The 27940-nt window shown below is 30.5% G+C and overlaps 3 protein-coding genes across 8 annotated transcripts; 1 reads left to right on the top strand and 2 right to left on the bottom strand.

Moving 5' to 3' along the window:
* Positions 1-233: 233 nt before the first annotated feature.
* LOC140665337 (uncharacterized) lies at positions 234-2251 on the bottom strand. The gene is made up of 5 exons (XM_072891326.1): positions 1928-2251; positions 1672-1834; positions 1569-1603; positions 946-1285; positions 234-748 (listed from the first exon to the last, which is right to left on the bottom strand). Exons 1-5 carry the CDS (start codon positions 2151-2153, stop codon positions 319-321), a joined length of 1194 nt encoding a protein of 397 aa, XP_072747427.1. The 5' UTR covers positions 2154-2251; the 3' UTR covers positions 234-318.
* A 636-nt stretch (positions 2252-2887) lies between these two features.
* Positions 2888-12127, bottom strand: Hip14 (palmitoyltransferase Hip14). 2 transcript variants are annotated; one of them, XM_072891322.1, is made up of 10 exons: positions 11731-12127; positions 9836-9974; positions 9394-9593; positions 9027-9236; positions 8653-8947; positions 8279-8479; positions 7622-7783; positions 7381-7537; positions 6923-7167; positions 2888-6810 (listed from the first exon to the last, which is right to left on the bottom strand). In XM_072891322.1, exons 2-10 carry the CDS (start codon positions 9971-9973, stop codon positions 6574-6576), a joined length of 1845 nt encoding a protein of 614 aa, XP_072747423.1. In that variant the 5' UTR covers position 9974; positions 11731-12127; the 3' UTR covers positions 2888-6573. The 2 variants fall into 2 exon arrangements, with proteins under 2 accessions (XP_072747423.1, XP_072747424.1); XM_072891323.1 differs by having other exon boundaries at positions 8653-8932; positions 11731-12122.
* Positions 12128-12186: 59 nt separating this feature from the next.
* LOC140665334 (1-acylglycerol-3-phosphate O-acyltransferase Pnpla3-like) lies at positions 12187-27018 on the top strand. 5 transcript variants are annotated; one of them, XM_072891317.1, is made up of 14 exons: positions 12187-12323; positions 13520-13806; positions 22247-22359; positions 22436-22555; positions 22666-22854; positions 22971-23054; positions 23143-23319; positions 23519-23694; positions 24115-24225; positions 24627-24784; positions 24985-25072; positions 25149-25248; positions 25340-25538; positions 26026-27012. In XM_072891317.1, the coding sequence occupies exons 2-14, from the start codon at positions 13647-13649 to the stop codon at positions 26220-26222; spliced, it is 1872 nt and encodes a 623-aa protein (XP_072747418.1). In that variant the 5' UTR covers positions 12187-12323; positions 13520-13646; the 3' UTR covers positions 26223-27012. The 5 variants fall into 5 exon arrangements, with proteins under 5 accessions (XP_072747418.1, XP_072747420.1, XP_072747422.1 ...); XM_072891316.1 differs by lacking the exon at positions 12187-12323 and adding an exon at positions 13120-13384; XM_072891319.1 differs by lacking the exon at positions 12187-12323 and having other exon boundaries at positions 13119-13806; positions 26029-27018.
* Positions 27019-27940: the final 922 nt, after the last annotated feature.

Genomic DNA, 27940 nt, shown 5'->3' on the forward strand with positions numbered 1-27940 from the left:
AGAAAAAAACGAGTATTGATTATTATTGACAAAGTTAGTTGCTATAAGAGATGATTTGTTCTGTAAAAAATGATACAATAATAATATTGTAAAAAAAAAGTTAAAATAATACCAAATATATACCTGGTGTTAAGGCACATGTTTTATCGGTGACGAATTAAAAGTGATATGAAGGAATCCATTTCCCTCCTAGAAGCGAACCTACCGTCTCAATTACTGTTGAAGTCACAGAAATTCTCCAATCTTTAATCTTAAATTACTTAAAATTATTCTCCTTCTTTTGAGATTTTCAAGAATTTCTAATTTCCACTTACAAGGTCAGGTGCAAGCAGTGGTGGTCGGCGCGTGGACATGCTTCACTTCGACGAGTCTGATCGCAGCGCAAAGATTCGCGATTTCCCTCAAAAATAGGCCCATTGCCTCGGCTATGGGCTCGCAGAGATCCCTCAACGACGTGGCAATATTATAGAGAAGAATTAGTACCGGTTGCACGAGAGCGTTGAATAAAATGGACAGCAACGGTTTTATAAAGTAATCCGCTATCAATTGAAGTATTCCCACTGTCAGCGGCCGGATTACGCTATACAGAACGAAACGAAGGAGCTGCAGAATGAAAGCCGTGACGAAAGCGATGCCAATGTGAATCGTGCCAAAAATCTCTGCCCAAAAGCGAGTTGCCGCTTGATCTGTCTTTTCGGCGCATTTGTCTGTAGCCAGGACAGGATGGCAATCGGTCGTTCGATAGTATCTGCAAAAAAAAAAAAAACATCACGTTCCCGATCAGTTTCGTTCAATTAATGTAGTTCAAGCCTCTCCGTGTTCAGTAAGACTGATTGAACATTTTTTATATTATATTTAATTATTTCATTAATCGAGAATCAGTAGTCAATGTTATATGCGAGAGTATCTTGCATATATTTCTTACACCGAATAAATGATACTTACGCGGAGCTTCCGTGATCGAAATAGTAAATCTCGATCTTCTCCACCAGTTCCTCCCTCTTGAATTTCGTCTTCGCTGGATACTTGAGGGGCTTTTTACCGGCGTCGTATTTAGTAGTCTTACTCGGTATCCCATCCAACGTTTCGTAAGCGGCGAGGGGTTGAAATTCGTGCGATGGCTGTGACATGTCCAGATGCTGTTTAGGCACGCCTTTGACCTGGGCATAGTGAGGACACTGAACCTGTTTCAACTTTATCTCGTACATCTTGTTCTCCTTGCCGTATCCATTTCTCGGCCGCTTCCAGCTGAAACGGCTCCAGAATTGCCGCGATTGCGGTTTATCTAAACGAATGTACGTTTATAAATCTCACGATCTATCAGCGTATTTACTCACGCAGGAGGTATTTTAGTTTCTTCAGATATGGAATATATATTATACTAATATAATTTCTATGAATGTGTATTGTAATTTCCGCAAAAGATTTTTAAAATTTTCTTGTATCTTAAATCTCTAGAAAACTGATAGCATCCGAATTTAATGTTTTACAATCCCGCATGAGTACATATGGCAAATTAAATATATCTTTATTCTGAATCAGATGATGTTTCTCTAATATATATGTACCTTTTTTAAGTTTCACAGGCAGAACGTAACCGTTGCTGAAATGATAAATCTGCTTTTGAGAAACAAATCTGCTAACGGATAATGGAGGGCGTGATGGCGTTACATTTTATGACTACGGCATAAACATGGAAGGAAGCTCAATTGCGTCGTTGCAGGCCGATTTCTCGAGTTCTCCCGCTTGCAATCCGGTTTTGCTGAAACTGTGGATGGAGCTTCCGCTGTCGCAGCTACGCAATAAGTTGCGATCGGCGTAGAACATTTACAATCTGTAGACACAAGACACGAGCGTTGAATGATTGTTCATAAATATATAAATGACAGACAATTTAGCTGGAGCTTTCGTAGAACGTGAAAAATGCGCGTGCCTTTAGATCCTTCAATAGGATTGTTTTCCTTCTCGATTGTCTTCGTGCAGGCCACATTCACATCGGAATTTACGGCCGAGGTAACATCGTCCGAATGCAAAGACGTTAGATTGGACGGTTCTGTTGTGTCGGTGCAAGAACAATCCTCTCCGGTAACCATGTTATCAAACATTTCCTTACAATAAAACACATGGAAAATTATATAAAGTAACATCAACATTGAGTAACGCAAACAGAACTGTCAGAACAATAACAAAAGCGATTTGCAGTTATATGATGTGTATATGTGTTGCATATTCAAGTCATATCGATTCTAATTTAATGCATAGATAGGTGAAATTTCAATGAATTTAAATTGATATTATAGAGACGTTGGAGAATAAAATCTGTAATATTTCATGCTGAAAATTAAAAATTCATAAAAAAGAAAGACTTCAAATAAATGATGTTTAATTTTTAAACATTTTATAAAAAATATACGAGGAGATAAATCATTGTATTAATTCTAGCGAGCAATTTCATTATCATGAACATAAAAATCAATTGCGAAGAAATTATCCGGTTTTTGAGAATCTTTTTTAATGCATAAAAAGGAACAAATCTTTTACAGATGTATATTATTCGAAATCTATGTCTACATATATATCTATCTATTTACGTCATAATTTCTTTAAAAAAAAAAAAAAAAAAAAAAAAAATCAGATGTACTTTGCGTGCTGTATACTGTTTTTATTCCTCTTTTGCAGCTATAAGACATAGTTTTTCTCCAAATGATATACCAAAAATTATTACATCTTTTAATATATGTATATATCGTTTTCTCTCTTTAAAAGTTTTTCTCTCGAGCGAAATAGATATACATTAGACTCTTATTTACATCGGATAGAGCTTGGAAGTAGAATATATAGGACGATTATACCATTCAAAGAGACAGTAAATGATGTATCATCATCGTATGTGAATACATTGTGTTATAATTCGTCAAAAATTTAACAGCAATTCGAACATTCAATGTATGTGTGTTATACATGTTATTTTCGTATTACCTCGCAAATCACAGTGATGGTAAAGGTGTCATATTGTGAATTATAATTTTATATACTTGGGATTTTTTTCCTTGTACAAGATATATCTCTTAGAATCTTAAAAACTATATGAATTATTCTTATAGAGTTTAAGAAATAGCATAGCGATAGAAACGTGCGTATGTGTCTAATAACATTCATTACGACTGTATATCCTTTGGCTGTAAAAACATTATCATTTTTCTTGTCGTTCTGTTTCGCTTGCTCTTAACAATGTATATATATATATATATATATATATATATCGATATATATGATTTGCGAGACAGGAGAAACAGAGATCGATATAATTTACGAGAAAAATTAATTTACGTTACGCGAATTCTGGAGTTTCATTTATGCACAAAGAAACGGCAAGATTATTATCAGCTTACTATCCACAATTTTTTGAATTTAGCGAAATTATATCGATCCCGATTTTCAAGTATTATATAGTACGTACAGGAAGTTAGGATACATCTTACTCTGACAATTAAACTTTCCGAATGAAAGAAGTAATCACAACGCAGTCGTTAACAATATTTTTTTCTATAAATCTCAGTTGGACTAGATTGCGAAATAAAAAGTATGTAAAAATTGACGTCAGTCCTACGCAAAATAATGCCTTCGACGAACATAATTATTGTTAATGACAATATATTGATATTATAGTACAATCAATATATTATATTTTTATACTGCTATTTTTTATATAATATTTATACACGTATCTCTTTGCTAACAACATTGACATGGAGTACTCGCTTTGCAATAATTGTGTAATTGCTATTTCAGGTGTATACATATTAAAACTATCTGTATGTTTCAACATTTTGTACACAAGTGTTTCTTATCGTTCTGTACAAGAAGTCGTTAGGTGTGAAAACTTGTATATTATAATATTGTAGTACATAATTGGTAAAATCTCGAATCTAGAGTTGAACGTGTACAATGATTTTTAAGACGCAAATTCTTCTAAATCACATTAAAATAAAGCTGATATAGTTATTTACAGTCGCGTCAAAACTAAAATATACAATACTTACATACAAATGAGCATGTATAACATATGAATTTATCATAATGAAAAAAATAAAAACTTTGTTATACAATTAATATTAAAACGCATACACTATGATCTTATCATAGCACGTCGTTACACGTCGTTATGTATGCTCAGAAAAATTCTGTAACAAACTAAATATCTATCATTAAAAAAAATCACACAAAGCTATATCATGCAAATACTTAATTTTTGATCCATTCGCTTTCATACGCACTCACAGAAATCAGAGTCGTGATACCAGAAAATAAACTCACCTAGAGTTTAGATTTTTTTTTTACATTTTATATGTATATATTAATATCACATCTTTTTTTTTCTTTGATAATTGATTAGATTCTGAAAACTCTTTATAATTTATTTCACGTCTTATAATATGATGCATGGTAATGACTCCAATGATAGCGTCATAAAAAGCCTTGACGATAGTAATATAGAGTCATTATGTAGTTACTTCATAAAACAAAAGAATTTCTGAAATATTTTATATTAAATAAAAACAAAATTAATATACTTTTCTATATCTAAAAAAATTGTTTTGTATTAAAAGGAATTAAAACTAAATTGAATAACTATTTTACATCACTCTTTCGATAAGGTTTTCATTTCCGTGAGCGCATCTCAAGAAATAATACTTGTAATAATAATATTTCATCATTCAAGACTTATTCGAGAAAAATAAAAAAATTTTATAATATATTGTATAAATTGGACGTTCACTCTGTCGTCATCTTCATTATAAAATGCTACCATCGATTTTGGAATGTACAAGCAGTATAATTTCATTATCTTGCAATAAACTGTATACACAATTTGGAAGAATCATCAGTTTCAAGTTTAAATATATAATACTAAATACAATATTTCCACGCGTAAACAGAGCGCTCTTTGTTGTCGTATTAAATAATTTTTTTTGTTGTGTAACAGTATTTTAAACTCACTCTTTGCTTAATATATAAAAAGCGATTTTTGTGATTTAAATTGTTTGACAAGATATGCTTGATATATATTATACGCTACAACAGTCCTTAAATAAGTATTACAAATAATTTTTGTAATATTGATTTATGATAGCAAGTATCGGATTATCATGATATTACATTTATATCATAATAATAACCGATACATATAGTTGATCTCAACAAAAGTTGTATAATATTGAATACACATAAATGCATTTCAAGAAGCATAACATGGCACTTAAGTCAGGTAGAGTCTCTTACAAATATGAACAATAGAGTAAACAATGTAAATAGCTATTTTGCAGTTTTACTTTTGGCTATAATTTCTACTGCACAGCATTTGATTTTCTTATGCATTCTAATTTGCATGGTTTATACATTTATAGCGCGATATCATATAGGCCACATTTTTTTAATATTTATTTTTTATATCTTATACAAATTTTAATCTTTGCATTATATTTGCGTATTTTTAATTAATTCTTATATGTCCAAAAAAATTTATTAATGTTTTACAATTATTATGTGCATATTTTTTTAAATTACGAATTATTTAAATTTTAGGATTAAATTTATTGAGGATGTAAATGCATGGATGTAGATATTCCTCATATGTTCATATAACGGAGAAACACAGACTTTCAATTATTCGTTCATTCAATAATGGATGAAATAATTTTATAGATTAAATTTTTTGTACAAGCATCAAAGCTTTTATACATTTGTTCATTGAATATTATATACTTTTAAGCTCTAAGTGCGTTTACTTCTTGAAAAAGATGATCTAATAAATCATCAGTTATGGATTATAATATTGAAATATTTAAATGTGGAATGGGCAGTAAATATCAGTAAATAAACACGAAGATAAATGATTAATATTTACAATATGCGTCTATTGTAAAAAATTGTTATTTTTAATAATTTAATTGTTATTTTAATAAATAAAAAAAAATTGGAAATACAAAAAGTATGATACAATCTGTGAAACAATTAATTGAGATAATATTAGTTAATTCTTCATTGCCAAGTGTCCAAATTACAAATTAATTTTTCAATTTCCAAATTCCTCTTTGCACATTTCTTTTCATTTATCAGCTATTATAATTTCAAAATTATATTATCCATTTTTTCTTTAAAAATACATTTTATTATTTAACTTCGGCAACAAAGAGGATTAGGGTAATGAATTGAAGAAATATTTGTGCAATTAAGTTGTTTCCTCACTCCTTCGTATCTTTAAGTAGAGCATAGATGGGATATGCACATTTGCGAAATGTAAGTCTTTTATGACGTACAAATCGAGAAATTGTTATTCAACGACTATTGTACTATCGTACAATAGACCTATTTATAAAGCGAAATTGTCCGTATATATGCGTAATTACTGCCGTATTGGAAAGTCACTTACGTGTTTGCGGCAACTCTTTGGTGGCCCGAGAAGTACGTCAGGTATAAGTGATATGGTGTATATGTGGGTATGTGTACAATTAGCTTCTCACGGCTGTGATAGCGCAACACAGTCTCGTTTTCGCATTCTTTTACGAGACTCTAAACGTACTGAAAGTTATCTTTCTGCGCGAGCAAAGGTAACTTCTCGATGCTTTGCTTGAGATCGAAGCTGTGCAACCAGTCTGAGCTGGGTTTCGCTTTTACCCCACAGAAGCTAAAATTGCAAAAATCTGCGGCGTTCTGCAAGGCACCGCGATGGAACGGGTTTCCTTGTTTGAAATGTTTGTAACGACCAGCGTTCATTCGTTCATTCGTTGTCATTCCCAGAACCATAATCTGCGAAAATACGTAAAAATAATTACAATCATTTTTTAAATTATTAAAATATGATTCTTTCATTGATCTTAAGTTATAAAATGTACATGATAAAATTATAATTGCATTTTACCTGATAACATTGACACGCCAACAGCGTTCCGACCCAGAAAGAATGAAGGGATGTGTTGGCTGCTACCCACATTACCCAAGCGTCACATGTAGCCGCGGCTACCAAATAGTTGTCCGCGCTATGACCATTCGTCAAGTTTGACCAACATTCAAATTGCCAATACTGTACACTGGCGGATAAAATAACAATGCACAGTCCAAGCAAAGATGCCAGAAATCCAAGGAAATATTTGTGATTATGTGCACCTGCAAATAATGTACAATTCCTCAATTGTTTAACATTATATTTCATTTTTTTATTTATGTGTATTATTTATCTTCACAAATCCTCAATAGTGAAGAGAACAGAATAAAATGGGTGAGAAGAAAAGTAAAACAAGATGTACTTGTCAAAATAAAAAAAAAAAATTATGTATAACAAACTGAAAGAATAATCATGATATTAGTATTCTTACTTACCAATGCAGTTATTAACCCATGGACAATGATGATCGAATCGTGCTACACAACGATCGCATGTTGAACAATGTTTAGATCTCATAGGTCTTCTGACTAAACAGCTACTGCAGAACCATTGTGGTTCAAAACCACCGGATTCAGCCAATTCGATTATCGTCTGCAGATGAAGACACATTTAGTTTTTCATGCATATTGAATAGTTTTAGAAATAACAGAATAGCATAGAAATAACAGAAGATACATTTAATTTATCCTCATGAGTGGCCGTGATAATTCCGGGATCACCTCGCCAAGACTGTAGGAAGCATATCCATAGAGGAACAGAACCGCCAACCAATAATAACCATAAATACCATGCTGCATGGACACCAAGCCAAAATATCCACGTAACATATATCCACATCTAAAAAAAAATATACATATATATGCATATCTATATACACAATTTATAATTAAAATCGGCATATAATAAATTGTAATAAAAGTTTGTATTAAAACATGCATGAATATGTTCAACAAAGTATATCAATACAGACATGTCTATAAACAATGAGACATTGATAACTTATAAGCAGTTATTGCGTTTCTCAATGTGTTATCTTAAAATTTTGTTCAAATATTAATAACAATTATATATCGTACGAGGATTGAAGTTCTTACAATTTGTAAGAACTTCAATCCTCAAATATATGACTTACATTTAAGTATTAGTTGAAATTCCTCCTTACATTATTAATATAATTTTACTTAAAATTTATATAATATTATTTTATGCATTATATCATACTATCTTTTGAGCTTATCATCTTATCGGTTACTTATCATGGTTAGCAGTTTATCAGAAACTAATCCTATATAACCTTCTCAATTTATCTAGAATATTGCATAATCAACTCACCTTGGTTGCCAAATAAATCGACATTGGTAATATGTGGAACAGCCGTTCGTCGAACACGAAATGGTTCATTAGATACACCGCTACATAAAGGGTGATAAAGGCACCTAGTTTTAATAAATAATCCCATCCGATCTGTAGAACCATGCCGATCATATAAAATGCTATGAATGGTGTACTGACCATGCAATACCAACGGATTCTCTACAAGAAAAAAATGAATGAGATAATGCAATTATATACAGAAACATTGAAAAATAAATCTAATTTAATTTGCTGTTGATTGTACAGTCAGCAAAAAAATATCTCAACTAAGACTATTACTTTTATTCCAAGCTAATATATATCATAACATACTTATCGTATATTATTGTTACCTTATCTCTACACCATGTTCTCGTACGACCTTGCTTCTCTTTAATCTCCTGACTAATTTTGTGACCTAGCCACGCAGCGCCGATGTGCGGGCCCAGCAGTGTCATCGCGGTCTCGTTTTGGAAATTGGGCAAATCTAACGAAGCCCCATGTTGCACCAAAGTAGATATCGCCGTGTTATTTTTCGCTATAATGGCCCAATGCAATGCCGTGTTACCATGCAAGTTGTCAGTGAGCGAATACGACGCACCTAGAGTTAATAGTAGTCGTGTTGGATCTAAGCTGTAAAAGGAAAAACTTTAAAGTAACCAATATAGCGTTATTCTATTATGGAAACCGCATTGCTTGTATTGTAATAACACAGTACTCTGTGTACCTGTTGACTTTGTAAGCACTCCACATGAGAGGTGTCATGGCGCTTCTATCTGGCATGTTCGGATTCACGCCTTTCGCTACCAGATAAGCCACAATAGCCGTGTGACCAAATTGCGCTGCCAAATGTATGCATGAAAAACCTTCAGAGTCCCTCAAAGTTGGGTCAGCACCTGCTCTTATCAGTATGACGACTGTAGAGAGATGGCCTTGCCTATGTACAATTAGAATTATTTTGTTTTATTCAAGTTTTTTATAAATTTAAATTTAAACAAAAAAATAAAAATTATGATTTATTTCTAAAATCTTCATTATTCTCATTTAAATCAGTTTACTAAATAACATCAACAATGTTGATGAAACACACTCACCTTGTAGCCCAATGCAATGGCGTAGAAGCCAATTCACCACCAATTGCATCGACTACAGCTCCTTTTGCAATAAGATATTTAACAATATCTTTTCGATTGTTTATGGCAGCCCAGTGGAGCAATGTTACAGTTTCTGAATCCGGCTGGTTCACATCAGCACCAGCTTCCACCAATTCTGTCACTCGATCCAATGCTCCATACTGCAAACACATTATTTTACATAATTTCAAATAAAAAAACTAAACGTACACTTTTTGATCAGACATTAGTTTTTAATTGAGGAGCTTATTTCTGTTAAATCCACAGTTTAAAAAAATACATTAAAATATTACATGCTTGTAAGATTATTATAAGTTTTTTACTTGTATAGCATAATTCAATCTTTTTTTTAAATGTGTTTAGGATAGTTTGAAGATAAACTCTTCAATAATGCTAAGATTACCTGTGTGGCTCTAATAATGTCAAAAGAGCTACAATCTTGTGCAGCAGGTCGTGCTGGCTCCTGATGAAGGCTGCTGGGATCATCGGGCTCACCAGTGCCCTCACCCTGGCAGGCAGTCTGCATCTGCAGCGCGTACATCCTACAGCCAACAGAAGAAAATCAAGATATTTAAACCTTCTTAAACAGTTTAAAAATTTTTGCTTTATTTAGAACAGGTTATAATAACAAGATGATAAATAATTAATTTAATAATGTATATATATTTATTAAATTTTATGATTTTTTTCTCTAGATTAAAATTTTAGTAATAATATATTTTCTAGTACAAAAAGGAATAATCTATCATAATTAATGCAATTCAATGTCTTACTCTCATTCTTAATCTCTTATTATATCTTTTTTCTTTCTATTTTTTAATTAATATGTACATATTTTTTTTTTTTTTTTTTTTTTTTTTTTTTTTTATTAAATACAATAATGCCGTCATTCTTTTATTATTCACAATTGATTTATATAATTATGTAAATAAGAAAAGTTTTAGACTCTGCCTCAGAGTTTAAAAGCTCTTACATATATCTATCTTGAATTAAAAACATGTCTTGTCTCGTTTATTCATTCTAATTCTGAATTTCCTTGAGACAAGCAGCATATCAACATGCAATTTCGTATTCAAGTCAGTAACGAGAGAGAACTTTGTACACCACGATGTATATAAATTGTGCTAAATCATGTGTTGTTGTCTAGAATATAACAGATGATGCTTTTTAGCTAAATTTTCTAATAGTTTCCATATATATTTTTTAAAGAAAAAGGAAAGAAACAGTGCAATAAAACATGTAATAAAATTCCTTTTACTCAAATTAAAATAAATATGTATTCAGGTATTGGAAAAAAAAATAGAATATTTTTACCTGTAGCAGAGAAACTATAGTGACATTATTACTATACATTGGATCAACTTTGATATTAAAATTCATATCTATGTTTTAACATTAATCAAAATTAGATAAAACTTGAATAATTCTTGAGTAAATAGAAAATTAATTAAATTTGAAATAATTTTATTATGTTGAATGTGTAAATTTTTATGTATTGCTACATCCACAGGTATATTATACATTGTGCAAATAATAGCATTTTTGAAAAAAATAAATAACATATCTAATGATCTTTATTATAATTAGTAAACTTTTTGTTAAATATAACAGAAGTCACTAAAAATATCTGTTAATTAAATTAATAAAAATCTAATTATAATTCTTTATTTTTTATTTAAAAAAGAAATTAATTTCTTCAAAGTGTGATATTCTTTTTTTTTTTAAAGTGCAACACTTGTGTAAATTCCGATTTTACTTTATTGCACTATTTTATGCACTATATCTCTCAATAACAGGATCAATAACAAGAAAATGTGTTGATGTCTTTTCTTATTAATTACAAATTCTATTTCAAACTAAATTAACCCAAGATACTAATTAATTATACATCATATACGGAATTAACAAGAAATGTAATGACTGATTCTTTTTCTGCGCATTTTCACTAAAATGCTTTAGGAATGTAGAAGATACAAGGTTTCTCCCAACCCCCTTTTTTTTTTTTTTGCTATTTCGTCGTTAAAAGAGTTGACGTAACGCGATTCACCCTCGGGACCTCCGGATATATCTTTCTGCCGAGACAGAGAAAGAGAGAGCGAGAGTGAGCGAGAGAGAGAGAGAGAGAGAGAGAGAGAGAGAGAGAGAGAGAGAGAGAGAGAGAGAGAGAGAGAGAGAGAGAGAGAGAAACCGAAAAGCACTTCGCCATCCACGCTGATCGATCTTCAGAGTACGCACAAAAATAAATCACTTTACATATACGTACAATAATAGATAGATATAAAGGATAGACCGACTCACCTTGTGTTTATACGCTGCTAATGCACATAGTAACGTAAATGACGACGGCGTGCACGACCCTTAGTCGGGGATGCGAAGGGTTAGTTTCCAAGGACCAGCAATATCGTGCACCAGGGAGTGGGGCGCCGGCATATCACACACGCGCGCACACACGCACGACGATACGCGACGACCGAGTCGCCGGGGTCGACCTTTCGCACGGCACCGTCGTGATTCCTCCTTCACGACAATCGGATGTTTTTTTTTAATCCGCGTCTCGAGGTCTCGAGCCTGTCCTCTCGATAACCAGCGCGTCGCGAGCAGCAGCGCCGAGTGTCTCAGCGGTCTCAGCTTCGGTTCAGCCGTCCCGTCATCGTGTTCCTTTCAGTGTTGTCGGTGTTTATTACGCGACCCCGATCCCCGATATCGACCAAATGCAACGCCGTTCGGTCGGCAATGTCCGGCGAATCAGGAACATCGCGGAGACACCTGGCGTAAGCATCAGGTTGTAGTAATCTTACTACGCGGGATAACAAGAGAGGTCGATTAGAAAAGCGGTAAAAGACGCAGAATATATAATGGCTCAGCATACAGGACGCAGGACGTGCGATAAGGTTAGGAAATAATGCGGAATGACTTACAATGAAGTTAATTATAAGAGAAAATAATCGCGACCTTTTTTACCGTCCAAGATATATCGCCATCTTGCGGGACGAAAAATTATTAGTTTGTCATATATTATATCTCGGTCGATACATCGTATTTAATAAAAAAGGAAAGAAAGATATGTGTCCCAAGTATAGCGAAAATAGTTATTTTAAGTGGTTATTTTTTTATGTCAAAATGAGTCTAATCTTTATATATATATATATATATATATATATATATATATATATATACTCAATATGTTTGTCGATTTAAAATATCTGAGGTATGTTTATATGTTTTTAATTGGTTTTTAAATACATGATTTTAACTGTTACATATGAATAAACTATACATGAATGACTGCCAATATTGACAATCTATATCAAAGCACAGAGCTTAAAATATATCTTTATCGTTCCATTTAATACTATGTAAAATTATTCAAAATTATATATATTAGTTTAATTATTATATAACTATATAATATTCTTATTATATGTTATTATAACATATATTATATATTGTGATAATATATTATATAACATTTAAATTTTTTAGCTTTCATGCATGTCACATATATTTAATATGTAAAGTGAAACATCATTGGTACGCCTGAAACCATTATTCATAGAGTATGAATGTAGCACTACATGTGCGTCGCGCAAGGGGCGTGATCAACGAACCACACCACCGACACTGACCAGTCACGAGACGAGAACGTCACGTGCGAGTCACGTCATGCGCGGAGTATTATCGCTGTCAATGTTGTTGTGTTCTCGCATATGTATATCGTCGTCTACGTGTAGTATCTCTTCCCTCTGATTCTCGTGCGCGGCTACGTACGGGGATTTAATCGGAAACGAACAGCTGTTGCCCGACGTCGACAGAACACGATTGACCGTCGGAGCACGTGCATCGCGTATCGCAAGTGACAAGTATAACGAGCGCACTGATATATACTCAGGATTTGAGATCAAAGAAACAATCTTCTCGCGTTCTCTCTCTCTCTCTTTCTCGTTAAACAGAAGTGAGTCATTTCCGCTGACCTTGATCTTTCGCGTTTCGCTTTGTTTATATATAGCGCCGCGATATAAACACTCGTAACTCGTATTAATTAGTCCTAATAATTAATAAGGACTCTAGCATTAATAACTTATCGTAGACAGCATCGTTTTACGAGCGATCCTTGGAAGGATCGCGAGGCTCGAGAAGGCAGGAAGAATAGAGACAACGTCGTCGCGCGACGTGTTATTAGAACGAAACGACAAGAATAAGAAAAGATTAGCGACATGAATCTGTCATTCGCCGGCTGCGGTTTCCTCGGCATTTATCACGTCGGTGTGGCGGTCTGCTTCAAAAAGTACGCGCCACATTTACTGCTGAATAAGATAAGCGGTGCCTCCGCGGGAGCTATCGCCGCATGCTGCTTGCTCTGTGACCTGCCCCTCGGTGAGTGAACTCTATCTTCTTTTTCCTGTTTGGTGACGTAAAATATTTTTTTCGATAGTTTTAATAGATATAGTGATTAATAGATAGACAAACAAGTCACGTGTAGAATTAGCAGGTAAAATTTACGACGCACACTTATGACGTTATATGATTGCAATTACTTATCCGATGATATATCTTTTCTTTATCTGTGAGTTCGACTAAATATTTGCCTAACAGCAAAATTAACTTGCCTATGTAAAATGGCCATTTAAAATTTTTTCAAACCAACCACTCGAATTACGTCGATAACATTATTTTCCTTTCATATATTGTATATTTTTACTTGAACTATTAAAAAATTATTATTTTTTTAGCGCTTTGTCTCTATCAGCACACGCGTTAAAAAGATGTTTATAAAAAATCCATAAAATGTTAAAATATATTTTAATATCCTGTGAATCTCTTCTAGACATCTTTTGAATATGTGTGCTGATAGAGACAAAGCGCTGTGTTTTTTTTTCTTTCTCAGCAAAAAAATATCTACTTAAACATTCAGTTTTCCATTATTTTGATTTAAATATTGTATTCTGTAGAAACTTTTAAAAATTACTATTCTGTTATTTCACATCAGAAAATGAAACATTTTAAGAAGCTACAAATTTCTCTCAGAAGAGGAATCAAAGATTTGTTTTTCAATATTCCCAGGTAGCACTGTTCGTTTTATAAACGTTTTCTAAACGTATCTATTACGAAAAGATGCGTTAAGAAAACGTTATAAAACGTTTATAAAACGAACATGTGCTACTTGGGTTTACTGTCTATCCCTAAAACACATCAAAAGATGTTTATAAGAGATCCATAGAATGTTAAAACACGTTTAAATATACTAAAACATATTTTCTTATAATTGGGTTTTTACATTTGAAAAATTAATAATACTTGTAAATATTGCAAGACTTACTAAAAGAGAAAAATATAAGTTATATTTAAAAAAGTAGAAAATTATTTAATAAATCAATTATATATCCAAACATTAATATTGAATAATTTCGTAATTATCTGAATAATGCGTATCTATGCTGGGATTAAATAAAATTTCATATTATTTCACAATGAGAGTCAGTGTGAAATGGACGAATGAATTTATTATTCCGCCAATAATTCACCGCGCGTCGTTACCGCGATAACGAGAACGGACTAATTAGCGCGCGACGCGCAAATTTGTAACGCCCTGCCCTTTCTTCTTTATCTATCATTTGATTGTGCACGACATTGCACATTATTAGATCTATTAAATACACGAACGGCATTTTAAATACCAACGTTAAGATTGTCGGCTCGTTTATTGCAAGTATGATACAATCATGGAATTGATTTGTAGAAAAATAAAAAGTCATTGTATTTTTACAGAAAGAAATAGATAATTAAAGTATACGATTAAAACTGAAAAGCAATCACTGCTGCAGTAACACTCATTTGAAATTATTATAGACGGTATAAAGGTTTTTCTTTATTCGCCTTACAAACTTGAATTCGTAAAACATGTGAATTTTATATTTTTCCTTCGAGATTTTTCAAATAAAAGAAATTTATTTTTCATACATTTCATTTAACTTTATATTATATATTAATAATAGGAGGAAAGGGCACTCGTTTATCGTCGCTAATAACTTGTAAACAGAATTGTGATGATTACATTGTGATAATTTCCACTGCGCAAATGTGATCGAACTTTTAGAAGCTCGATCGATACGCAATTATCGCACTGACACGCTTTCAAATCTTTGCAAATCATTTATAAATATATGTTTAAACGTCATTACCTATTGCCAATCTCATAAATAGGCCACGCTCAGGCTTAGACGATGCAGTTAATATGAATATTATAACGCAAAGTTTATCACGCGAGGAATGTTTTTTTTTTTTTTTTTTTTTTTTTGTTACCACGAAGTTACAAATGTTGTGAGTTGTCTTTATTATCGTGAAAGACGGAATAAACACTTGCACGCTTGTGCTCTCATATCTCATATATGTTGTTCCGCGTTATGCATACTACGAATTCATGAATGCAAATAAACGCATTGATATTAACAATTAATTGTTTACGTTTTTTATGATTTTTTTTTTAATTTAAAGTAAAGAGATCTAACTTTTATTTTCTTTTTCCTTTTACAATAAAGATAGAGATAGTTAGAATTATAGATACATTAGAATTACAGAATATAATTATGCAAATCTAAAACAAAATAAGTTTTCTCTCTTAATCGGTTTTAATATTATTTATTTACAATTACACTTTTCAGCTCTGTTCATTTCATAGGTTTATTATTTTTTTGTATCAAGAGTTCTGTTGACATTATTATACATTTAAAAAATGGAGTAGCCATAAAAGTCAAAATAATCAATCGCTTTTTGTTTAAGTGATTCTTAAGCGAAGTATTACATAAGTATTTTTTTTTTTTTTTTTTTTTTGCATACGTATATAAATAATGTAGCAAAAGTTTATGAATCATTTTTGATGTAATCATAATGGCAAGCATTGTGATATTTCGTCCTCTTGCGTAAGACCTAATTATAGAATTGAGACAAGTTATATGTATAGATCTCGCAGACATAGTTCAAACTCAATCAAAGAGGAAGAGGCTGGGATGACGTGTACCCATTCGAGAATTAACTCGGTAGACTTTAGCACGCACGTGTAAAAACAGAGCTGCTTTGTCTGTTTGCTCATAATAACTCTTTACTCGTTCACACGCAGATTCCACTTGACTTTTAATACATAAGAAACTGTTGAAAGATTTAAGAGAGATAAATTTTTAAAATGATTAAAATATTTATATTATATTACAAACACCTATATGGATGTTTAGCATGAAAAAAGATAAGTTAATATGGAAGAAAATAATTTCAAAAATTAAAATAATTTTTAAAATAATGATTTCGCGAAGTATATTAGTTATATAGTTGCAAGTCTGTAAATAAAATAGAAGTTTAGAATTTAAACTAGTAGATTAATTTTAGAACACGGTTTAGATTAAAATGCTAAAAATAATTCAATCTCTAGTTTCATCTTTGCCCTTTTGAGGCTTGTTTTCGTAGGCATTTTCACAGATTTTCAATCGTGACGCACAAGCAAGGTCAGGCTAGATTGTATAACGTTATAATATATCATAATGTAACGAACACTCGATGAGTTTATGACAAATATGTTTTCGTAATCCTCAAGCTCAGATCAAAATCATGGCCAAGTGACGTGAATCAGAGAATAAACATTGGTGAAAGGATTGGATGCTATCTTCTGTCAGCTCTCTCCTCTAGATATGTACATCCGTGTCATTGAAACTAGGTTACAACTGCGCGTTTATTGCGAGAAATTGTACGATGTACATAATAACTGTTTAATTTTTCACCACGTTACATAATCTCGATTATCTTAACCAAAAATAATGCTTTAGTTCGTCGACTTATTACTAGAAAGAAATATACTCCAATTATCTAAACTAATTAAAAGAATATCTTCATTATCAGTTAGAGTCACAAGAAAATCATTTATTTGTTGTTTGTATTAATAAGATGTGCAAGATATACGCGGAAATTCCAAGCAGAGTTAACATCAGAATTACTAAATATTGTTTCAGTGATAATTCCAAAATTTATATTATTTTTATCTACGTATCATGATAAAAATAATTATCTATAACCTGACAATTCGTCACTTGATAAAGACGGGCAAGATATATATATATATTGTTACCCTATGGTATATATTTGTTGATCATAGTCGATTATAGATATGAAAAAAATTAAAATTTTGCTTAAGATAAATTAAATCGATACAAGAAATAGAAATATTGATCGGTTTTATCGTTTCGCATATGAGAAGAGTGCTTGATACACGTATTGCGTGACAATGTACAAGATGTTTCACATATCTTTTCACAATACATACTGTAAAACGACGGGAAATCAAAGTCGGTCAATGCCGACAGTGCAAAAACAATTTGTGTGTTGTAAGCACGGTTTAATGTGAAGTATAAAGTGAAAAAGGACTGAGACGATGAAACGTTTAACTGCTTGACACGCTTCAGCAATGGTGACATCATTCTTTATATTTTTTTTGTAAGGAAAAACTTTTTATAAAGAAACCTTCATATTCTTCTTATACTCTTTTCTTTTTTGTGGAAAAAATATAAAAAGAATATTAATTTATGAGCAGAATGTAAAAATCTCTTTTTATTTTTCTATGGAGAAAAATATAAAGAGAATATTAATCTATGAGCAGAATATGAAGAATATAAAGAATCATTTTTTTGAAATCTATAATAGTGATGAAGAAAGAAAGATGTATTTAATTATTAGAGTATTAAAGATGCGATCTTTATATTCTTCTCATAAACTAATATTCTTTATATTTTTTTCAAAAAAAGGTGAAATATTAATATACGAACAGCAGAATATAAGGATTTTTTATGTGTTTTTTTATATAAAAAGCTATAAAGGATCCATTAATCATTTCAAAGAATGATTAATGGATATAATTGCGATTACGTAATAATGCCTTGACGTAAATATGTTTTTTCTCTTTTTCGATATCGATAATATATATATATATATATATATATATATATATATATATATATATATGAGCCAAAGACATCATCTATTCAAATGATGTTTATTGAAGGACTGATGTCTAAAGTCTAAAAATCAATATCTTTATACGCAGGTTGATCGACCTGATACGCAATTGCAGATGCCGGATGCTATTGTTCACAAGCGATGACGAACTTTGCGTATGCATTTGATATATCTTCCGTATCTTTGAGAATGTATTAACAAATAATCTTTCCCCGGAACAAATCGTGAAAGCATTTACTTAATTTTAAAATTGTTTTTTTCATACACTGTTGATTAAAGAGACAGATTAGATTTGCAACGTTTATCGATACACTTTGATCGCACATGCATGTAAATGTGTACATTTAGTTCTTTTGATAAAAAATAATTTTTATCTTTTATTAATAAATATTAATGAAGATGCATATTGTTTCTTTATCTCTCTTTCTCTCATGTGAAATTTTCATAAATGCATATATTACATTTTGTCTGTATAAAATAAGTTATTTCATTACTCAATTTTTTAATTATTTTTTGATGGCTAGATTTGAGTTGGAATATTAATGTGGAAAATTTCAAGAATTTAGGGCAAAATGTCAGGTAGGTTTGTCAATAAAGCAGACTTAAAAAATATATAATAAGACTATCAAGATACATCGTTTACCGATATGAAATAACGGTCTTGCTCATCAACTGTGCATGTGTCCATTAGATCGAGTGCATTGGCCCTTCATGCATGTGCGATTCAATCCTCTCTTAAGATTTCCATTCACCATTCAATTCTATTGTGTATTCGTTCCATCACTACACCATACATGTGGCATTTGTAATAGAATGTTTCTTGTAATACAGGAAGTTTTACGTATCACATAATTATTTTTTATGTCCTTGTTATTTATAATTATTTATATATTCATGAATAAATCATATTTACACAATTAGCTAGTATTAAAAATGAAAGAAATATCTGCCTTATTTTTCATCTGACATATTTCTTATGTATATTTCCTGCAGAGAATAATTCGAATCCGATTCGCAGGTCTCACATTACTTCCTAGTTAGATACGACTTGTCAGATATTGAAAGTCAAATAAAACCAACAGATAATGATTTCCGGTAATATTCAACCAAGTTGAACTGGATACTTATTCAGCTTCTAAAAATAAAATCTCGTTAAAAGGCATTCGCATTGCAAATCTGGACGTCTTTTATTCCATATTTTTCGACTTACTTACTTCAACAGTTTATTTCATCTATTTATGAAGCAACGCGAAGATTTCCGTTTTGATCTTGAAAGGAGATAGTTAGGTATCTGGCTTATCGAAACGCATTTCGCTGTTTTTCCCTGATCCTGCCAAGCTGCGTAATTAATCGCGCGGCGTAGAACGTCAACGCAAATCTCGTTCCGGCTATCATCCCCCGTGATGTCAGCCTCATTCCTGTTGGTATCTATAGGCATGAGATACGGCGAACAAAGCGATGCTGTTTCTATCGGCTCTCTAAGCTGGCGATATACGCTGACGTGTTCGCACGCTCTCCCAGCGACCGGTTAACGTTTGCACATCATCTGATAACCTCGGGTGATTATTTGTTCCTTCGTTTTATAATCAGCTTCTTGCAGCCTATGACGCGTGTGTTCGGATATTAAGAAATTCAAAATCGATATCGTTTCAGGAACAAGGCTGCTTTTCTTTTTTTGACTCAAGATCACAAACTCATGATCATTATATTATAACGTAAACATTACACGAACCTTATGCAAACACACGCGTGCTTATCGATACGAGTGACGTCATACGCAACAGCTGTGTGCAAAAGCAGACGAATTCTGAAATTCACATATACACAAGTTTATCTGAAAAACACTTCAATACAAAGCATCGCGTTTTGAAAGCAATAACGTTTGAACGTCTCCATTGTACGCGAGCATACGGGAAAAACAAAATAATAAAATAATAAAAGTTGATCTTGAAGAAAAGTTATCGTATCTAATCGTACGTTTTATTCTTAATTGGAACAATTGTTATTGTTACTTTTTTCTGCAGATTTCTGCGCAACCAAGATATTCTGCTTTAAATACAATTCTCCTAAATTAAATATATACTGCGCATCTTATATGTATTTTACTTATTTAATTAATTTTTCAAAATAATTACCCAGGTAACAAAAATAGTTATTTTGATGTCAAAAAGATGTCAAAAGTAGTCTTGACGTCAAGATGACTACTTTTGCTGGCTGGGTATAGTTTTTACAAGAGATCTTTGTTGTGAGCCTCATTGTGGATTGCGTACGCTATTTTGCGACTTTTCGCAGCGGAAATTTCATTGAGAGAATCGTGAAGGAAACAAATTACAAAGCATTATTTTAAAAAAACATTTGTCGCGTGGTTGATCGGAAGACAGCAATAACAATATTTTTTTCTCTCTTCCTATCGCTCTTTCTTTCCTGACATAATTGACATAGACTCGTTTCTAAGTTTATTCGGAGCAAATGTCAAAAAGATAGAAAGGAAGATACACGTTATCGTAATATATTGCATAAATTTAATAGACACACGCATCTGCCTTTATTTATCGATTTATCACGGACATCACGATATACTATAACGTCATTAACATTACATGCTTGTTAGGAAAAACAGTATTCTTTGCACATATCTTCGAATATTTTGCAACATTATCTTTCCACTAAACTTGTAATCTTCTTGTAATATTGCATATTTTTGGCTATTTTAATTTTATTTTCCTTATTTTCTTATATTAATTCTATAAAATCAGTTTTTAATTATTATATTAATTAAATATACGTTTGAAGTATATACTATCAATGATATTTTATTAAAAAGTCTTCCATTGAAAAGTTATTCAGAAAAATTAACAATTGGAATTAGAATACTAACAAATATTTTATTAAAAATATTGATGCTATTAATCGTCAAGACTGAATTACATATAATTATCATATTACCGTCTTTAATTTTTTTGCTTATTTAATAAATAAATTCTGAAGATATGCACATAATAAAGACTTATTTTTTAATCTCGAGAGATTAATAAATCGATTCTTCATAAATGTTTATAAAAATTCATAATATACATATAATAAAAAATATGTATAAAAACATTGTTGGCACAATTTCTAAAATTTTTGAATATGATTCTTTCAAAATCATGTTTACTGATTTGACTTTATTGATAAGCACTGTTAATATTATCTTATCAATCTTGATTCTACATTGAGTGTTCTCTTTTTCAGATTTATAAAAAATACGAATATATTTCAATTATTGAATTAAATAATATGCGTGTACATTTTAATATTTAATTAACATTTCATATATACATATATATAAATTATGCGTAAATATAATAATGTATACACACATATTATATATAGGTATATATCTTAATACTAATAACATACTAATTATTTTTTAATAAAAAGTTTTTAAACTTATAAAAATTATGTTTATAAATTGATATACAGATTTGGTATTTTATAAAATGATTTTAAAGAGTTATAAATTGTTAACACGACATAAAATTGTATGTTTAGCTATTTTTTGTAATATGGATTTATTACATTATTATCGCATGAAATTTTTAAATATTTGTGTCCAAGAACTGTAAAAAAAAACCATCTTTATTTCATTCGAAGTTTAATAAAACTTGTCTTTTTCAACTTACAAGTTTTATTAGCGTTATAAATCAGCGAATAAATGTGTAGCCAACGGTCGGATGTTAGTTATATCATTAATTTATAAATATCATAATCTCAATCAATCTCGATTAGCCTTGCTTTGTTTTTGTTCACATAATTATTTTATTATTTCTTTTTTCAGGAGAGATAACTAGCAATGTATTACGTCTGGCACGTCAAGCACGACAACACACGCTCGGACCGTTTAGCCCATCCTTCAATGTACAACACTTCTTGCTGGAGAGCTTGCGGAAAGTAAGTAGCACAAGAAGATTATTAAAATCTCTTGTTATTATAATATAAGGCAAAACAATTGTTATTTTTATTTTAGTTTTTACCGGACGATGCTCATATTCGTGTAAATGGCAAATTGCACATCTCTATGACGAGAGTATATGACGGAAAGAATGTGATCGTCTCACAATTTAATTCCAAGGAAGACTTAATGCAAGTAAGACAATTCAGCTATTTGTATTATAACAATTCGTGCTGTATGTTGTAATAAAAATTTAATTTATAAAAATTTTGTGTTTAATATTTCCCTTTTTTTTTTTTGTACAGGCTCTACTAGCTACTTCGTTTGTACCGTTCTTTTCCGGTTTGCTGCCACCACGATTTCATGGCATCAGATATATGGACGGTGGTTTCAGTGATAATCTTCCTACGCTTGACGAAAATACGATTACTGTTAGTCCGTTCTGTGGAGAAAGCGATATCTGCCCAAGGGATATCTCGTCTCAACTTTTTCACGTACGTACTCATCGCGTGTTAAACTAATTCTTTATTTAAAAAAAAAGATCATATTAATGAGCGTATCTGCTTGATTATCTCGACATTTTTAATTATAATTCGCTTGTACTTTATAGGTCAATCTTGCCAATACAAGCATAGAGCTCTCTCGACAAAACATATACAGATTTACGAAAATACTTTTTCCTCCTAAAACAGAGGTAAAACAAAATCTTAGCTGTACTCTTTGATATTGTATACAATTATATTGAATACAACAGATATTTTATGTTCTTTTGAATTTTGTAGATTCTTTCAAATATGTGTAAGCAAGGATTCGACGATGCATTGAGGTTTTTACATCGTAACAATATGCTAAACTGCACGAGATGTTTAGCGGTACAATCGACGTATGTAGTTCAGGAAACAATCGATGATAGCATGGAATATGACCCGGAATGTCTAGAATGTAAGATGCATAGACAGGTAAGTTCACGATTTAATAATATTTTTAATCAATAATATCATTCACTCTATATGTCGTTTGTGTCGAAATTTAAATTCAATTTTACTTGTATTAATTAATGCCAATCAGTCTTAAGTTTTTCTCAGTTTATTCTTTCGATATATTTTATTTTTCTATTTTACGTATATTTATACATAAGAAAGCTTATATTGTTTTTAGGAAGCATTGGTAGCTAATTTGCCTGAGACTGTTATGACAATATTTCAAGATGCGATAGACTCTGCCAATAAGGGGCTTGTTAATTGGCTATTCAAACATCGTAGTATGAAACTTTTATCGTTGTTGACTTTGCCTTACACACTCCCAGCAGATGTAATATATGCCACCATTACAAAGTAAGTAGCTACTTAAATATATATATGTATATATAAATGCACTATTTAACGAAGTATATACATGAAATAAACTAATTTTAAAAATGCATGTGTGTGTATGTGTGTGTAATCTTATATTAATTTTAAACTTAATACTTTCATTATTATTTAGAGAAAAATGTTGCATGTCATTTCTTTTGCAATCAAAAATAATTTTAGTGAATTAATATTTTTATTAATAAATATAACATTTAAATTTCATTTAAGTTTACTGTTCTTTAAGATAGTTTATTAATTTTACATTTTACTATCTGTCATTTCACTGCATAAGTTACAGTTATATATTGCATGTCATATGTTCAATAAATCAGGGTGCAATTTTACAAACCATAATTATTGCATGTGATATTGTGTGTTTAACATCATGCATGTCATTGGTAGTCTGATTGGTAACAAGATAGAAACTCGCACTTTGGAATACAAAGTAGTTGGAAATGTTTTATATATTCCGCAACGGACGCTTACTCACCCTAAGCATTTAACACATTCCCGGTAAGCACATCAAATTCTCAGGCTTAATGCTTTCTTTATCTATCTATGATGCACCAAACTGTATCTACGAAATTTTTTTTCATTAAGAAGCATGTTGCTGAAAGCCTGAAATTTTATTTTTAATCATTGATATATTTTGTCGCATTGCCGATTATAAATTGTTCATTATCTTTCATAAAAAAATATTACAATACGAATTCTTATGATTTGCGATTTTACTCTGCAAAGAGGCGCGAAAAATTGTAGAATATTTCTAAAATATGTAGATAAAAATTAAACAGAGTATGTAGATGGAATATTTTCAGACAGGGAGAAATTTGCTTTTATAATAATTAGCTAATATTTTAAAACAACTTGCTTAGTACGTATGATTAACAGAAAATGTATCTTTTTTATTTCAGATTCCTTATGAGTGTTCCTAAACTGAGAAGTAACATAGTAGAATTAACTAAATGTTTCTTAGAACAAGTGAGTATAATGTTTCCAAAAATCAACGTCTATGTTCAGCCATTGCCTCAAATCATCAAATGTCATTTCAACATTATGGAATATGATTCGAGTAAGTGTAACATCTTGAATTTTTAATAATCTGAGAAAAAGAGAAAACTTGAGAACTGAAATATATGTGATACAATATGTTAGACATGCATAATATGTGAAACATAAAATATGTAAAAGTTGACATGGCTTAAAGTGCAAGTGAATTAATTTATCATGCATTAGTAGTAATTCTTAATTAATATTCTCAATTTTTTTCAGATCTATATGATATACAGGATATAGAAGAAGCAAATACTTTATATAAAAAACAAACAAATTTGAATTTAACTGTCCAATATAATGAGCGGTACGTAACAAAGATAATTACGATATAATAGAGTTATATTTGAATTGTATATCACTATAAACATATTATGCTTTAGGCAACCATCATGGGCGGACATCTCGAACAAATCGAGTTGTGTAATAAATATGGGAGATCTTCCGCAAACAGTGGATAATGCTTTCGAGAATATTTTCCAAGTATGTATTCTCCAATAAGAATATTAAAATATATTTCAAATATATTATTTTTAAAAGATGAAGATATTAAAGTTCATAATTCTCATCATAGACAAATACAGACCAAGACGCTGTAATAGCATATTATTATATGGATGATAACAACAAAGTGCAAGTGACGGAGATATTCGATGTAACTGATTCAGAATCACACACTATGCTTTCCATAGACGAAGTTGATACCAATAGAAGACTTCAATTTGACGATTGGGATGAACCTGCATGGTTATCTCAACATACGTTCAATGATGGTAAATTATTTAATATATTTTTCACCTTTCTTAAAACCTCCTTTTCTTTGCAAGATCGATTTATGATCAATATTTTAACATAAATCATCAAATGATTTTGATCATTAATGTAATTTTTCAATCAAAATTCTATAAATGTACAAACTTATTTCATCTTCTAAAATTTCTAAGATTATTAGGATATCGTGTAAGATTCCAAAAATATATAAAGATATATAAAGATCTCTTAGTTTTCACTCTCTTATTGTGACATTAGAATGTGCAAACTAAAGTTGTAAATTCTCTTTTTTATTTTTTCATGTACTTTCTTGCTCTACAATAATCTCATGGAAAATGTAAATAGTCGTAGAGAATAGCACAGGAGAAGCTTACAATTAGTTTAGAAGAAAATAATTAATTTAATACAGAGAAAATCCTTCAAAAAATATTAGAAATATTATTAGAATAAAGAAAATTGATTGTATAAATGTATAAACACATATTGCAGCAGAGTCTCTTTATACCGATGGAAATCAACAAAATATGGAAAACTTATCAGATGTATCATTAGAAGATGAGATACTAGATAGTGCAAATATATTCTCTGATCCGGAAAGTGAATGGGAAATAGAAAAGGAACAAGCAGAACCGCCCAAGTCTCCGGACAGTCGACCGGAAGTAGATCAACCATCCACGAGTTTATAAAAATTATTCTCTAGTAAACCTACTAATGTTACCATAAAAATAAGAAATAATAATTGAAAGTAAAGATTTTTGAATGATATATTGCGAGAATATATGTGCACTACTTATTTATTTCATGAATTAAGAATAAGAAATTTGAATATTATGCGTGAACGTACGAAAAAAAGTAACGAAAGTCGGTCAGTTTAAACGCATTCTCTCTATTTTATAGAAATTTATATATTCTTGCAAGATATATAATTGAGATAAAGTGTTGTGCAGATAAGCGTACAATTACAATATATATACAATATATCAGAGTAATTTTACTACATTTAAATGTTAGTATAACATACAACAGTATTTCTATTATAAGTTTGTCAACTTGGACTTGAAAATTTTGCGTTAATAATGAAGGATTATATAAGTTTATAAATTTTACATAGAGAGACTGATACATTGGTGATTAAAGATGTGTACCAAAATCGATATTTCTTAACTATCGTTTTTTTTTTCGAAGAAATTTAGTTTAAAATTGATTTTCTTCGACAAAAAATCGAAACAACTGTAGAGTTTTTGAATAACTAATGATTAAAAGAGATAGTTGATTTTTAAGAAATTAAAATTTATAAGAGAAAATACATAAAAAATTATATTTTGTAGTGAATTTAAAATAATGTCGATAATGAAGATTATATAATGATCGCTTTTTCTAAAAACTGATTATCTTTGAGTCTAAGAAAAGATCGTTTCCTTTTATCATTGACTGTAGTGTTAAAAGAATATCTAGTGATATTTTACTTATATAGTGTATATAAAAAGATTAATTCCAAATTTTTGAATCATGTTAAAAAAATGACAAATGTTTAAAAAACTTGAATTTGAAAATCATGTTTTCGAGCTATAAGACTAGATATTTTTCTCTAGGAAACATTATAGTTTTATCTACAATATATATTCAATTACAATTATTAATTTTAATACTCATTTGAACACGTTTCTTTAGGAAATATGTTTAAATGTCATAATTTTTATTTTTATTAAACATTTTATAATTTATTTTGATAAATTATTATAGATGCTTTTAAAAATTAGCAGTAATTTTTTGTATATATCCTGTATAATTTGCAACACGTTTTCTTTTTGTTACTATATAAGTTGAATTATTGTCCACAAAACTTTCAAAATATGCGGCATCTTTGTGAAACTATCAGATATAAGCTTTTTAGGATACCTTTAGAATACATTCTATATTTTTGTCATACTCTATCATGATTTTTTTAATAGCATTAATTATTATTGAATTTTTTATTATATTTTTTATAGCATTAATAATTATTATTATAAAGCAATTTTATACTCTTCAGGATAGTATATATTCCAAGTTATAAATTATTTAGTCGATCATAGAAAAAATAATCTTTTGTGATGCATATGGCTGGGTCTGAATATTAAAGAGTTGGACGTTTTGTATTATGTACTCGTTACAGAGTATAATTTAGCAACTGTTGATCACATGACCAGTTTAGCTTTTAATTGTGATATCTAATACTGATAATATTGATACGTTTAAATATTAAGAATGTTTTGTGATTTATTATTTTAAGATGTTTAATTTTATAGAAGAATAGTGGGAATAATGGATAAAAAAACTTGTCTCTCTTTCTTTTAAATAATTTCATTGAAGTAAAAAAATAGAAAGAGTCTTCATAAAATATTTCTTATTATATTACTTTTAT

The sequence above is a fragment of the Anoplolepis gracilipes genome, chromosome 4 (assembly GCF_047496725.1).
Source record: "Anoplolepis gracilipes chromosome 4, ASM4749672v1, whole genome shotgun sequence".
In the NCBI taxonomy this organism is placed as follows: Eukaryota; Metazoa; Arthropoda; class Insecta; order Hymenoptera; family Formicidae; genus Anoplolepis; species Anoplolepis gracilipes.